Raw genomic sequence first — 15,080 nt, forward strand, 5'->3', positions numbered from 1 at the left:
GGGCGGGCGGGGGGGGGGGGGGGGGGGGGGGGGGGGGGGGGGGGGCCCCAGAGCAGTCCTGCAGTGGGGAGACTAAAATGATGCGATTGTTTTTTATATTAGGTAGGTTTGTGCTTCATATTTTCTTAAAAATATGGAAAAACATTTCATAGAAGAACATTTTCATTCACTTTCACCAAAAGGTTATTGAGGACTATAACTTTTAAAAGCACATAGACATGTCTTTTGGTGTATAAACATGCGCAGAAAAACCTTTTAAGCAAAAATATATTGCAGCTAATTAAGCGGGGCAAGTAGCATGTCGGAGAGCAGGAGGCCGCGCCGGGCAGGCGCTTGGTGCCGCCAACGGGAGACCCGGCGATGCTGCAGCGCCAGCACCCCCTTCAGCCGTTCAAACAGCAGTGACACTTCTTACTGTTCCAATGTCTGTACTTACAAGAGGGAGAAATTGCATTTAAAAATGATTAAATTTGTGATAAGAAGTTTAGATGAAACATAAACCATACGGAATCCGTAGTTTCTCTATGCAGATGGTGGCTCAGACATTTGACGAAGTCCGAGCACGTCCTGAGACCCTCACCTCCAGGCAGGGACCGCGGTCGGGGCCACCTGGACGCAGGTGGGTCGCAGGCAGGACCATGTGGCTTGTATTTCACAGGAAAGCTGTTCCTTTTGTCCGAGGTGTTTCCTGATGACTGTCCCACGGGAGGCAGCGCCGCGCCTGGGAGGCTGAGGGCCGCGCAGCGAGTCGGGAGCCTTTCCAAGTAGCGTTCAGCACCCGAGGCGAAGGATGAACTTCAAAACCACGCTCTGTTTACTTTGCACAGGTGTGGGCCCCTGGAATGCCTATGGCGCTGTGACACACTAATTCTTGCACCTGAGAAAGCAAAAGTTCCCGCCCTCGGCTCCTGGCCTCTTTCCTGGGTGTGTGTGCAAGCACAGGCTCTGAAGCTGGCCTGCTAGTTTAGCTCCTGACTTATTAGCGTGTGAGTCTGGCTGAGTTACTAGACTCTTTCTCTGTGACCGATCTCCTCCTTCTTTCTCTGTGACCCTTGTGTCTCAGGGTCTGTGGATGCAGCGCCGGCTCTGGGGCCAGTGGGGTGGGAGGGAGTGGGGTCCTCTTCCCCCGCCCGTTAGGAGTGCGCCTCCCTCAGCGGGATTTCCTTGGAAGGAAAAATCCAGCCCTGAGATGGCGTTGAAAGTGTGCAAGGCGGCCACCTCCTGTGTTGAGGCCGTGGCATTGTAACGTGCCTACACACTGCCAGCCCGCCAAGCGCTCCTGCCACTCTGATATCACCCCCCTGGAGCCACCGGTCATAGCTACACATCATCGCAGGCTTTGCATAGAAGTAGACCAACCACACAATATGTGCTCCAAGCGACCTTTCGTTGTTGTTAGTCCTCACCCAAGGATATTTCTCCCATTGATTTTTAGAGAGAGTGGAAGGGCAGGAGCGAGGGGGGGAGGGAGAGTGAGAAACATAGATGTGAGAGAGACACATAGATTGGTGCCTCCCAAGTGCTTTCCTACTGGGCCTGGGTCGAACCAGCAACCCAGGTACGTGCCCTTGACGGGAAATTGAACCTGGGACCCTTTGGTCTGCAGGCTGGCGCTCTAACCACTTAGCATACCGTCCAGGGCTCCAAGAGACCCTTTTTTAAATTTTTTGACAAGAAAATAAATTATTATTCATCAGTTAATGTTGTTCATTAGATTCCACATATGAGTGAGATCATGTGACACTTATCTTTCTCTGACTGGCTTATTTCACTTAGCGTAATGCGCTCGAGGTCCATCCATGCTCATAGAAGCATCAAACAGACTGTCAAACCTCAGAGGGAAGGCAGGGGAAGGTGGCGTTTGGGGGGGAAGAGATCAACCAGTAAACTCATATGCATAACCTATGGACACAGATGGGGGGTGGTGAGGAGCTGAGGTGGGGGCTGGAGGCGGGTGGGAGAGATCAATGGGGCAGAGAGGGGACATACGTAATACTTTCAACAATAAAGATTTAAAACACACACACACACACAAGAAAATAAATGATTAAATAGTACGCTGAGGTGAGTGGTATTCCTAGGCTGCCATGGGAGCCAGGAGGAGGAAGGGCCTACCTCTTCCTGGGTGAGTCAAGGAAACCTTCTTAGAGCGATATCGCATGAGCAGGAGTGCATCAGGTGAACAAGGTGGGAGAAGGGCCCACAGGGAGGAGTGTGTGCAGATGGAGAAACAGCACAGGCAAGGGCATGAAGGACGGAAGCCACAGGACATCTTAGGAAACCATGCCAGGTCAGCATCCCTGGAGACGGACTGAGACAGCCTTTGGTTGCCTAGCTACTGGGTGTCAGTTACCCAGATTCCGTTTTCAATTTTTTTAAGTTCCTCGTGGTGCCTCGGGCTGCTGGTGCTCAGCCCTCTCTAGGATCTTCTTCAAGAGCTTTGTTCTTCAGATCTCAGTTCAATGTCACTGCTTCACAAAGGCTGGCTACACCTTAGAGCAGCGGTTCTCAACCTTCTGGCCCTTTAAATACAGTTCCTCATGTTGTGACCCAACCATAAAATTGTTTTCGTTGCTACTTCATAACTGTAATGTTGCTACTGTTATGAATCATAATGTAAATATCTGATATGCAGGATGGTCTTAGGCGACCCCTGTGAAAGGGTCGTTTGACCGCCAAAGGGGTCGCGACCCACAGGTTGAGAACCGCTGCCTTAGAGTGTGTTCCTTCTTCCTACCTGCTAATGTCACATGACCTTGTTTCCTTTTCCGTATAGTGTTTTCCATCAGTGGGAATTATTATATTTATTAATTAGTTTCCTTGTTTATTGTATTTATCTCCCCACTAGAATGTAAGCTTTATGAGGGCAGAAACCTTCTCTACCTTTTTTTTCTTTATTGAGTAAGGTATTACATATGTGTCCTTACCCCCCAATCGCCCCCCAACCCCCTTCATGCCCTCACCCCGGTGTCTGTGTCCATAGGTTAGGCTTATTTGCATGCATACAAGTCCTTTGGTTGATCTCAAGAGACCCTTTTAAAAGGAAGTGAAATGAAAGCCAACATCTGGCACTCAATTCACGGCCTCATCCCTCACCACAGCCTCCCTGCCTTTGGCGGGACGCGCCCAGGAACAAAGTCAGATCAGTGAGAGCAAGTCGTTACATTTTTGTCCTTGCACATCTGACCTGCGGTGTCAAGTTCAGCCACTGCAAGCTGGGAGGCCTAGAAATGGGACGGTCATGGGTTAGGCCCTGGCCCGTTCTGAGCCCTCGCCAAAGCCAGGCCGGACCAGCGGCTGCGCCGGCCCTCCCCCTCTCTCAGGGGGACCGCGTGAGAGCCCGGAGCGCAGAGGAAGGACCCCCGGACCGGCACCTGGAGGAGCCTCCGTGTGGCTGCTTCTTCAGGCCCCAGGGCGCCAGCTTCCCTGGATGAACACCTGCTGACCTCTAAGATCCATTTGCTTCCTCTTCCTCTTCCTCTTTCCTTCTCTACAGGCGCCTGCTATGAAATGAGGCATACACTCAAAGCAAACAGACTTAGGATCATTTCTGGTTCAAAGGGCGGGTCCCTTCCTCCCAGCACGGATCCCCTCCTCGCCCCTCCCGGGCCTGCCCCCTCGGCTGCCTTTGGGGCAGGGGACCTCTGTGCCAACAGCACAAACGGCAGAGCCGGGCACAGAGATGCCCCTCCCTGGGCAGGGAGGGCCGAGGCTCTGGCCGGTATAAATGCCTCGGACTGACGTGCTCATGAGAAAAGAGAAGAAAACCAGAACAAACTGGGACAATCTGTGGAGCTCCACAGCCCCACCCTGGAGGCCCGCCTGGCCCTGACTGGCCCGGGAGTTCTGCGACTAGACTTCCCCTGGAGGCGGGGGTACCGTGCCTCGAGCGGCCTCTGCAGCCCACCCTTCCTCGCTCCCAGGCTTCTCCCTGGGGACTTGCCCGCTGAGTCATCTCAAGATGGGGAGAGGGAACGTCCCTCCTGGTGTCCCCGGCCTGTGGCGTCTGCTCTTTGGACTCCTGGGTAAGTGACTACGAGCTGATGAGGAGAGGGGTAGGCAGGCCGCGGGTCTGAGAGGTCCCAGCCCGGGTGCAACTCCTCTTCCAGAAGCAACGGTGACCCGCTCGCTCTCGTGGCCATTCCTGCAAAAGCCAGTGCTGCCCGGCCTCACGGAGGGCCCTGCGGAGGCGCGTCTCCCAGCGAGGGCCGGCGTAGGGGGCTCACTTCGCTGCATTTTGCACAAAGTTTTGTTTTTAACTGGAACATCCTAGTTCCAATAGCATTCTTTTTAAAAATATATATATCTTTATTGATTTCAGAGAGGAAGGGAGAGGGAGAGAGAGAAACATCAATGATGAGATAGAATCATTGATTGGCTGCCTCCTGCACGCTCCCCACTGGGGGTCAAGCCTGCAACCTGGGCATGTGCCCTGACCGGGAATTGAACCCTGACCTCCTGGTTCATAGGTCGATGCTCCATCGCTGAGCCACGCGGCTGGGCCCAATAGCATTCTTAATTCCAAATCCGAGCCAGGTTCTGAGCCTACAGTTAAGCAGAACTATCCCTTCCATGAACGCCGCCTGATGTCCACCAGGCTTCCCCCCTCAGAGTTCCTGGGAGAAGCAGGTGGAGGCCCTCGAAGCTGGCCGGTGGTTACCCTGGAAGGAGCAGCCCCCAGGCTCAGGGCCGCAGCGGGGCCTGAACTGACAGCCTGAGCTGGTTCCACGGCTCCTCTGGTCTTTGGTTTCTCGCATCAAACTGTCTTCCTTAATTATCTGAGACAGGCTTAACCAGCGCCTGTCTCCGCTGCCTTTGCTATTGGAGGTCAGGTCAGAAGGAGGGAGGCGCGGGATGAAAGAAAGGGTGCAGGTTGGATGAGGTGGAGGATTGGGGGCGGTCCCCCCTTTGCTCCCCAATATGTCCCATTGCATCCTTTTTGGATTCGCTGCTCCCTCTGCTCCAGCCCTCCCTCCTTTAGGGCTGGTTCTGTCCTTCTCGACTGTGAGCCCCACTTCCTAAGGCTTCAACTGTTCCCTCCCTCCCAGCGACTCCAGACCCACCTCTAACCGTGGGTCCCTGACTCCTGTCCCACCCATCCCATCACCTCAGACCAGGCACGTCCTCCCTGTGGCCACTTCACGGAGCAGGTACGCTGGCCGGCAATGTGGCAGCCCTGGGCCGGGGCACGGCTGCAGGAGAGCGCCCCTCTCCCCCAAACGCCGCAGACACACACGGGGTCATCAGGAAGAGAGAAGCGTGCCAGGTCTATAGAGTAACCCCCCAGTCACAAGGAGCTGCAAGGGTGAACCCCTCCCATGGAGTCCTGGTCCCTCTCACCCTCCGCCTCGAAGGCCCTCTCAGTGGGTTTGCTCCTCTCCCGTCCTTTCTGCCTTCACGGGTCTCGACCCCTCCCATCAGCATCCAAACACCAGGCATAAATATCCCTCAGGGAGGTCCAAGGCCGGGTTCTGTGGCCGGGCTGTGCTGAGGCCCTTGCCAGCTCCTGGGGGGTCTAACCCGAGGCCCCCGGCCCTGGGTGGTAAGGACTTCCACCCTGAGACCTGCCTCATCACTCCCAGCACTGCCTCCCCCATCTCCTCCCCACCCTTAGCTTCCTTACCTTCCTATCTCCACTGCTCACCGCCCACTCGCGCGTGAACTTCCTTTGGATTCTTCCCCTGGTGACAATGTGCACTCTCGCACCGGAGCCCAGCTGCAGGCTCCAGTCCCCCGCAGACCGCGCCTGATCCTCAGGCTTCTTCTGGCTTTTACCTCCTTGTTCTAAATGGCATCTTAGGCCATTCCTTGTTTGTTGTTGTTCTGGTGTTTTTTGTTTGTTTTTTAAAATATTTTTATTGTTCACAGTATTATAGATGTCCCCCATTTCTCCCCGCACCCCCCACACCCGGACCCCTCCCCCTTCATCACAGGTTGCTCTGGTTTTCATCTCTGTTTCAGGAAGGGGGTACTGACTTCCTTCTACTCAAAGGAGGCGTGAACTCCTGGACACCCCTGCCCCCATATTCCATCTCACAGCTCCCCTAAATGTTTATATCAAATCTTTGGTGTTAAGTCAATATGTACATTATGATAATTATACCAGTAATGTTTATAGCTGAGTTATACATTGTATTGTGAGTACTCTCCTTTCTTTCCTTTTTAAAAAATATATTTTTATTGATTTCAGAGATGAAGGGAGAGAGATAGAGAGACATCAATGATGAGAGAGAATCGATTGGCTGCCTCTGCACGCACCCCACTGGGGATCGAGCACAAAACCTGGGCATGTGCCCTGACCGGGGATTGAACCGTGACCTCCTGGTTCATAGGTTGACGCTCAACCCCTGAGCCGCGCCGGCCGGGCAGTAATAGCCCATTTTAAAACTTGCTTTGCTTCCCTCACGTTCATCAATTCCCCTAAAGCCCCGGCAGAAGCAGAGATTTCTTTCCCATGCACCCGAGGCATCTATCAGGTTCACCGTTCCTCTCAGAAACCCCCCAGGAAGCACTGGTCCACCTCCAGTCAATACTGGCTGCTCCCAGGTCGCTGCTCAGCTCCTGTCCGACAATTTTCCTTTACCGACATCTGGAAATTTTCATTTCCCTCTTGTAGATCCCTATCTTGTTTCTTGTTTCATTTTCTCATTTTGATGCAGGACTTTTTCTAGAAACTTCCCGAGAGAGGGCTCATGATAGGAGATTGTTTAAAACCTTATGCACTGTTAGGGTAATGCTAAGCTGCTGTAACAAACAGATCCCCAAAATGACTTAAAAAAAATAACAAGTTTAAAAGTAAAATACACTTTATTATAAAATTAAAACAAAGTAAAATAGAATAGACTTTATCAGAGGATGGTGGGACCTCTGCTCCATGTAGCCATTCAGGGTCTCAGGCTGAAGGTGGTTCTGCCATCTTCTACAAGTGGCTCCAGTGTTGTCAGCCTTTCAGCCAAAGGCAAGGACGCAAGAACAGAAATCAAAGAAAGGAGATTTCTTCTTAAGCAAGTGAAGTTATATACATCCCATGCCTTCACAGTCCTCTGGCCGGGGCTTCGACATATGGCCATACCCAGCTACAAGCAAGGGTGGGAAATGTGCACAGGAAGAAGAGAAAAATGCATCTAGCAGTGTACAGACCTTACATGTCTGAAAATGTCTTTATTCCAGTCACACGTTTGTTCAGAGTTTAGCTGGTTATAGAATTCTAGGTTGGACGCTGTATTTCCTCAGAATTTTAAAGTCATTAATTCACTGTTTCTAACACCTAGATAGTGAAGTCTGATATTATTTCAAATACTCATTGTTTCTCTGGAAAATTCAGGATTTTAAAACAACTAGTGTTGCTTTAAAATCTCATGATGTAGTGCTATAGTGAGGATTCTTCTTTCTTTATGTGAGGAACTTACAGAGTAGAAAGTTGTGTCACTTCTGGGAAAATTTCTTGCATTTCTTCTCTGAGAATTGCCTCCGACCCATTTCTCTGTTCTGTCTTTTTGAAATATTGTTTGGGTGTTTGGCCTCCTGGATTGACACTTTATTAGTTTTCTGTCTTCCAACTCTGTCACTTTATTCTTCTTCTGGGAAGCCTCTGAGGTCTTCTAATTCTTCTAGTGAATTTTGAATTTTAAATTTTTTTCCCAAGAGTTCTCTTTTGCTTTTGGTATGCTCCTTTAACAAATAGTATGCTTTTATTTTTGTTTTTTTATGGGTGCTATATATTTACTTATTTTGTTTAGGACATTTGAAATTCTTTTGCTTTCTGCATTGTCTCAGTTTTCTCTGAGTTTTGTTCATAGAATGCTTGTTTTGGCATTTGTATTTCAAGTTAGAGATTTCCTCAAATATGTGGTCATCTCAGAATGTCTTTTGTATTTGAGAGTGAGGCACTAAAGTGATGCTAGAAGCTCTGTGTTCGGGGTGGAGCCTGCTAACTTATGGACTCAGCTCCAAGGGCACTCGGCAGAGATGTGGCACCTTTGATTGGGAAGACCCTGAAAATGTCAGTATCTGCAGGTCTTTTCTAGTGTGGGGTAATCTCCACATTCCTGCTTAGAAAGAGCAAGCGTAGCTACCAATATGCTAGGAGCTGAGGAGGGCGAGAAAAATGAGAGTTTTACAGCTGAGAATGAATCGCACACTTTCAGAACAACTAACCCTGACTTTAGCAGTACCTGGGATCCACAGACCAGAGTTTCTTTGGTTTCAGTATCTCCAGAGGTAAAAGCCCAGGCTCACATGAGGGCCAGAGGTGTATTCACCTCAGTACTTGAATAGAAGGAGGGATAGGGGATTGAGATGGGTTCTAGCTGCACTGTATTTCAATCTTCCATTCTGTATCTAGTCACACATCACACCCCATATCTTCAGAGCAATTCCTGACCCTTTCAGAATTCCACATAATGAATAACGGGCCAGTCAGTGGTGACTCTCGCGCCTGACACAAGCCTTGTGTTGAAGCATTCTCTGTTCTTTTGGAGAGTCACCCTCACCCACCCGCTGTCCCTTATCTTGAAGAATGTTTATATACCTTCTGCTGCTGTTATCTCTCCAGCGCTTTGGCTTTATAGAGTTATAGTTTTGTTATTATTTTACTTCGGTTTTTCTGGGAGATTCTTAAACCTGCACGCATACTCATTCACTTTTCCGTTCACTTCAGTCATGGTCTTCCCAGCATGCAGATCTGCACTCAATACAGTAAAGAGTGGCCTCCATACTGTCCCTCGATCCAATGCACACTTCTCAGGCCCCGTCTTACTTGATCTCTTTGCAACAATCAACTCAGATACCCACCATATTTTTCTAGAGCCCCTCATCTTTTTGCTTTCTTCATATAACCTTGTAGTTGTCTTCCTTCCTTCTCGGTCTCACTCATGAGTTTCTTTTCTTCTCTCTGACATCTGGATGATGGAGCACCCAGGGCTCCCTCAGCAGCTGTTGTCTCCCCACAGATGCTCTCAGCCAGCTCCGTGACTTTAAGTCAAGCTGTACTCACCTGGCTTCCACCTGTTGTTTGACCTCTCAACTGAGATCTAAGCTCAGGCATCTAACCAACCAGACACAGTTTCTTGAATGTCTAATAGACATATAAAGTTCAAAATGTCTAATATTTCCCACCTCTGCCTCCTTTCTTATCCATCTGAGTAAGTAGAACCAATATTCAACTCTTTGCTAAGCCCCAGAACTAGGAGTTTCCTTGATTTCTCTCTTCCTGTCAATCATCACAGCGGCTGTCAACACATCCTGCTGATTCTACTTTTCTAATTTGAGACATACCTTGTATTGGCCCACTTAACTTTATCTCCACTGTTACTGCCCCGTCCAATCAATATAATATAAACCTCATCATGAGAAAACATCACGCAAGCCCAGTTTGAGGGACATTCTATAAAGTAATTGGCCTGTAATGTTAAAAAGATCATGATGGAAAATTATTTGACCGTGCAATATACAGCTCTTGTAACACAGAAATCTATATCTGAAACCTATATGATCCTATTATCCAGTCACCCCAATAAATTTTAATTAAAAAAGAAAGAAAATTTGATATGGTTAAAAATATTCCAGCCTCATCGGATTTTAGTTAAATGAATTAATGCATATAAAGTGCTGAGCAGCCTGGCCAGTGTGGCTCAGTGGTTGAGTGTCAACCTATGAGCCAGGAGGTCATGGATTGATTCCCGGCCAAGGCACATGCCTGGGTTGTGGGCTCCATCCCCAGTGAGGGGTGTGCAGGAGGCAGCCGATTCTCATTGATGTTTCTACTTCTCTCTCCCCCTCTCCCTTCCTCTCTGAAATCAATAAAAATATATTTTAAAAATAAAAAGCTAAGCAATATACTTAGTATGTAGTAAGCCCTCAATAAAATAATTATACGTGATTATTATTAACTAAAGGATAATGTGTGAGAATGCTTTGCAAATTATAATTTATCATATTAGCATGTTATATTGTTATTAAAGGATCTGAATAAACATGTGCACAATTTAGAAAAGTTTTTAAAATGTCATAAAAGTTAAAGGAAGACGAAGAACTTCTACAGACTGGAAAGGACTAAAGAGACACAAGAACTAATATCCTGACTCTGATTTGGATCAGTTTGCTATCAAACACAGTATCGGGACAACTGGCAAACTTGAAAGGGTGTGAGAATTAGGTGGCAGGAAAGCGTCAGTGTGAATTTCCTGGTTTTGACGGTGGAATTACGGCTGTGTACGAGAATATATCAAGTGTTAAATGATGATGGAATAGCAGATGACTAAATAAATCCCAACTGGTTCGGGGGCAGGGGGAGTTCTTTGCTGTGTACTTACTACGAAAGAATTTGTTCCTTTCAAAAATAACAAATTAAGAAAAATTAATTAGATTCTGTTATTCCAGTGGCTTCTCAATGTATTTGAGATAAAACTTAACTCTTTACTGTGGCCTTAAAGTCCCCCTTTAACAATTTTCTTATTCAATGACCACATTCAGCCACCTTGGTCTCCTATTTGTTCTTGCATCACATTGAGCTCATTAACATCCCATGTATTTCCCGTGCACCATCGCTCTTTGACATTCTCCTCCTGGCTTTCCACGCTGCCTTCTCATCCGTCAGATCTCAGTTATGCTGTCTCCTCAGTCGCACCTTTCCTGGCTCTAATACCGACAGCAGTACCCCTGCTTTCCTTAACAGCACAGATCCTAGGGTGTATTTATATTCTTGCATGCTTTGTCTCTCTTCTTTACTTGACTATAAGTCCACAGCTGTTTTGTTGACACTGATATGGCCAGAGTTTGGCAAAATACCAGGCACAATTTAAGAGCTCAACATTTCCAAATAATTAATTATATTTTAAAGTAATACCATTCCGAACTTGCAAATTTATCCCCACCACCTCCTTTGTCCTAGTTCAGTGATGGCGAACCTATGACACGCATGTCAGAGGTGACACTCGAACTCTTTTTTTTGGTTGATTTTTCTTTGTTAAATGGCATTTAAATATATAAAATAAATATCAAAAATATAAGTCTTTGTTTTACTATGGTTGCAAATATCAAAAAATTTCTATATGTGACACGGCACCAGAGTTAAGTTAGGGTTTTTCAAAATGCTGGCACGCCGAGCTCAAAAGGTTCGCCATCACTGTCCTAGTTGATTATTTTTGGAAACTAAAAACACTTTGAAAAGCATTCAGCTCATATGAGGCCAGGATAGATCTGGTACATACTTCCTATCTCTAGGGAATACTGTTCCTTATGTTTCACCTGCAGTCAAGGTCTTCTACTGCATGCCTAGCACGCCGGTAACAAATCACACTACTTACAAGAGCCCTCGGAAATCTGGTCCTTCATGAACGATGGAGCCTCAGGGCTCAGTGTTCCTGCAACAGAATGCTTAGGATTTAGCCATTCGGGACAGCGACTCACTCCCAAGCGTGAGCCTTAGCTAAAGCTGTTTGCACATCCTACCTTTAACCCAACTAACCACAACGCCCAATTACGGGCACCTGTGCAAGTGCCATGATCTCTATGAAATCTCCAGGAAGTGAAACTTCTCTCTCCTATGAGCACCATCAGAACAAATAATGCACCGTATTTTAATTATCTTTTTCGGTTTACATACAATAGTATTCACACTTTTGCTATATGGTTCTACAAATTTTGCAAATGCTCAGTTATGTAATCACTCCGTTCATCAAAATGTAGAACATTTTTATCAGCCTTCAAAGTTCCCTGATACCCTATGTCATCAACCTATCGTCCCCACCCCCATCCGGGAACCCGGAACTGTTCTGTGTGCCAGTTGTCCTGCCATTTGTAGACCGTCATACAAATGGATCGTGTAATATGTAGCCTTTGAGTCTGGCTACTTTCACTCAGGAGAATGCCTGTGACACCGATGTTCCGCTTGCCTCAGTATTTCTGTTTTGTTGCCGAGAGCTTCACTGTATGGCTGTACACACCACAGTGTGCCTAATGATTCACCGGCTAAAAGACAATTGAGTGGTTTCCAGGTTTTGAATGAAACCTCTCGAAACATTAATTTTTTATTTTATTATTTTCTTGCTTGCTTTACTTGATTAAAAAAAATTTCAATTAAGTTGACATACAATATTATATTGGTTTCAGGTGTACAAAACAGTGATTAGACATTTATATATCTTATGAAGTGATCAACCGTAATGTCTAGTACCCATCTGGCACCATACATAGTTATTACAATATTATTGATTATATTCCCTATGCTGTACTTTACATCCCATAACTATTTCTATAACTGGAAACTTTTACATCTCAATCTATTCACCTTTTTCACCCGGCCCCCCAACACCCTCCCATCTGACAGCCATCAGTTTGTTCTCTGTATCTATGAGTGTGTTTCTGTTTGCTTATTTTGTTCTTTAGATACCACTCACAGTGAAATCATACAGTGTTCGTCTCTCTCTGACTTATTTCACTTAACAGAATACTCTGTAGGTCCATCCATGTTGCCGCAAATGGCAAGACTTCATTCTTTTTTGTGGCTGAGTGATATTCCATTGTACACACGCACCACATCTTCTTTGTCCGATTGTCCATCGATGGGCACTAAGGTCACTACCATATGGTGGCTGTTCTAAATAGCTCTGCAATGAACATAGGGGTGTGGATATATTTTCAAATTAGCATTTTGGGTTTCTTTAGATAAATACCCAGAAGTGGAATTGCAGGGTCAAATGGCAGTTCCGTTTTTAATTTTTTGAGGAAACTCCATACTGTTTTCCAAAGTGGCTGCACTAGTCTGCATCCCTACGAACAGTGCACGAGGGTTCCCTTTTCTCCGCATCCTCGCCAGCACTTGTCATTTGTTGATTTGTTGATGGTAGCCATTCTGGCAGGTGTGAGGTGATAGCTCATTGTAGTTTCAATTTGCATTTTTCTGATGGTTAGTGACATTGAACATCTTTTCATATGTCTCTTGGCCATCTGTATGTTCTCTTTGAAGAAGTGCCCTTTCTAAAACTGGATTGTTTGGGGTTTTCTTGGTGTTAAGTTTTATGAGTTCTTCATAAATTTGGATATTAACCCCTTATTGGAAATATCATTGGCGAATATGTTCTCCCATTCAGTAAGTTGTCTTTTCATTTTGTTGATGGTTTCCCTTTAGTTTGATGTAATCCCATTTGTTAATATCTTTCCTTTTGTTTCCCTTGATTGAAGAAACATGTCCAAAAAAAATTACTAAAAGTGATGTCAGAGAATTTACTGCCCATGTTTGTTTGTGGTTTTTTTGTTTGTTTGTTTAGTTTTATGGTTCTGGGTCTTACATGTAAGTCTTTGATTCATTTTGAGTTCATTTCTGTATGTGGTGTAAGAAAGTTATCCCATTTCATTCTCTTGCATGTACCTGTCCAGCTTTCTCAACACCACATATTGAAGAGACTGTCTTTACAACGTTATTTATTCTCACTTTCTTGGCATAGATTGAGCATATAGGCATGGACTTATTTCTGGGTTCTCTACTCTTTTCTATCTGTCTGTCCTTATGCTGCTTACTATAGCCATAGTATACTTGATATCAGGTAGCGTGTTACCTCTAACTTTGTTCTTCTTGCTCAAGAGTGCTTTGGCTATTTGGGGTCTTTTGTGGTTCCATATAAATTTTAGGATTATTTGTTCTAGTTCTGTGAAAACGTCATTGGTATTTTGATAGGGATTGCATTAGATCTGTATATTGCTTTAGGTAATACAGAAATTTTATCTTTTTTTTAAGTTCTTAGTTTATGAACTTTCTCATGAAAAATCAGCAGTCGCCACAGATGAAGTCCCCGCAGAATCTTTACTCCTTCCGTCGTCCCATCTCCAGCTCACTCGCTGCAGCACCAACACGGCCTTTGCGGGCCCCGACTTCCCTCGTTCTGTTCTTCCGTTCCTTTCGCTGCTCCCTTCAGGTCTTTCATCTCACACAGGCCGTGTCTCTCAAGTCTATGTTTGGGCTCCCTTTCCTTTGGGTAATTCAGGAGTCATACATCCGGCCAGAGCCAAGATGGGTGCTGAATCCAAACACAAAGATGGCACCTGCTGTGGTCTTGTCTGTTTTGGCTAGTTTCCCCCATATTTCTGTCTTAGGTGCTGTTGCCTTCCCAGGATGAAGGACGTCAGTGAGCATTTGTTTCCACTGAAGTTGTCTGTTGGTCATGAACTTCCTGGTCGGATAGTTACTGTGTCGTTCATGATGGGGGCTGATCCACAAGCAGCCAGGGAGGAAAAAAGAATATGGACATTCTAACGATGTCAATTCTTTCTATCCATGATCAGCATAGTCTATGCCATTTACTCGTGTTTCTTCAATTGCTTTCTTCAATGTCTAATAGTTTTTGAGTACAGGTCTTTCAATTCCTTGCTTAAATTTATTCCTAAGTATTTTATTCTTTTTGATGCAATTGTAAATGGGATTGCATTCTTAATTTCTCTTTCTGATAGTTTATTATTGGTGCAGAAAAATGCAACCAATTTCTGAAAATTAATTTTGAATTATGCCACTTTGATGAATCCATTGACTAGTTCTAGTAGTTCTTTGGTGGATTCTTGATGGTTATCTGTACATAGTATCATGTCATCTGCAAATGACAGTTTTACTTCTTTTTCAATTCAAATGCCATTTTTATCTTGCTGATTGCTTTGGCTAGGACAGTGATGGCGAACCTTTTGAGCTCGGCGTGTCAGCATTTTGAAAAACCCTAACTTAACTCTGGTGCTGTGTCACATATAGAAATTTTTTGATATTTGCAACCATAGTAAAACAAAGACTTATATTTTTGATATTTATTTTATATATTTAAATGCCATTTAACAAAGAAAAATCAACCAAAAAAAATGAGTTCGCGTGTCACCTCTGACAAGCGTGTCATAGGTTCGCCATCACTGAATTATACCCTAGTGGTCTACTCTATAGAAATAAGGGGTAAGTTTATAGTGATGAATGTCTACACTAAAAAAGAAATATCCCTGCCAGAACCGGTTTGGCTCAGTGGATAGAGCGTCGGCCTGCGGACTGAAGGGTCCCAGGTTCAATTCCGGTCAAGGGCATGTACCTGGGTTGCGGGCACATCCCCAGT

The 15,080-nt window shown here is 45.8% G+C and overlaps 1 protein-coding gene across 1 annotated transcript in view; it reads left to right on the plus strand.

Moving 5' to 3' along the window:
• Positions 1-1,189: 1,189 nt before the first annotated feature.
• Positions 1,190-15,080, plus strand: part of LOC102248707 (histidine-rich glycoprotein-like) — a 20,253-nt gene continuing 6,362 nt past the window's right edge. Inside the window, exon 1 of the mRNA XM_014537273.1 lies at positions 1,190-1,242. Within this exon, the coding sequence (XP_014392759.1) occupies positions 1,190-1,242 (53 nt within the window). The remainder of the gene's footprint in view (positions 1,243-15,080) is intronic.

This window comes from Myotis brandtii, unplaced genomic scaffold (genome assembly GCF_000412655.1).
Source record: "Myotis brandtii unplaced genomic scaffold, ASM41265v1 scaffold1750, whole genome shotgun sequence".
Taxonomy (NCBI): Eukaryota; Metazoa; Chordata; class Mammalia; order Chiroptera; family Vespertilionidae; genus Myotis; species Myotis brandtii.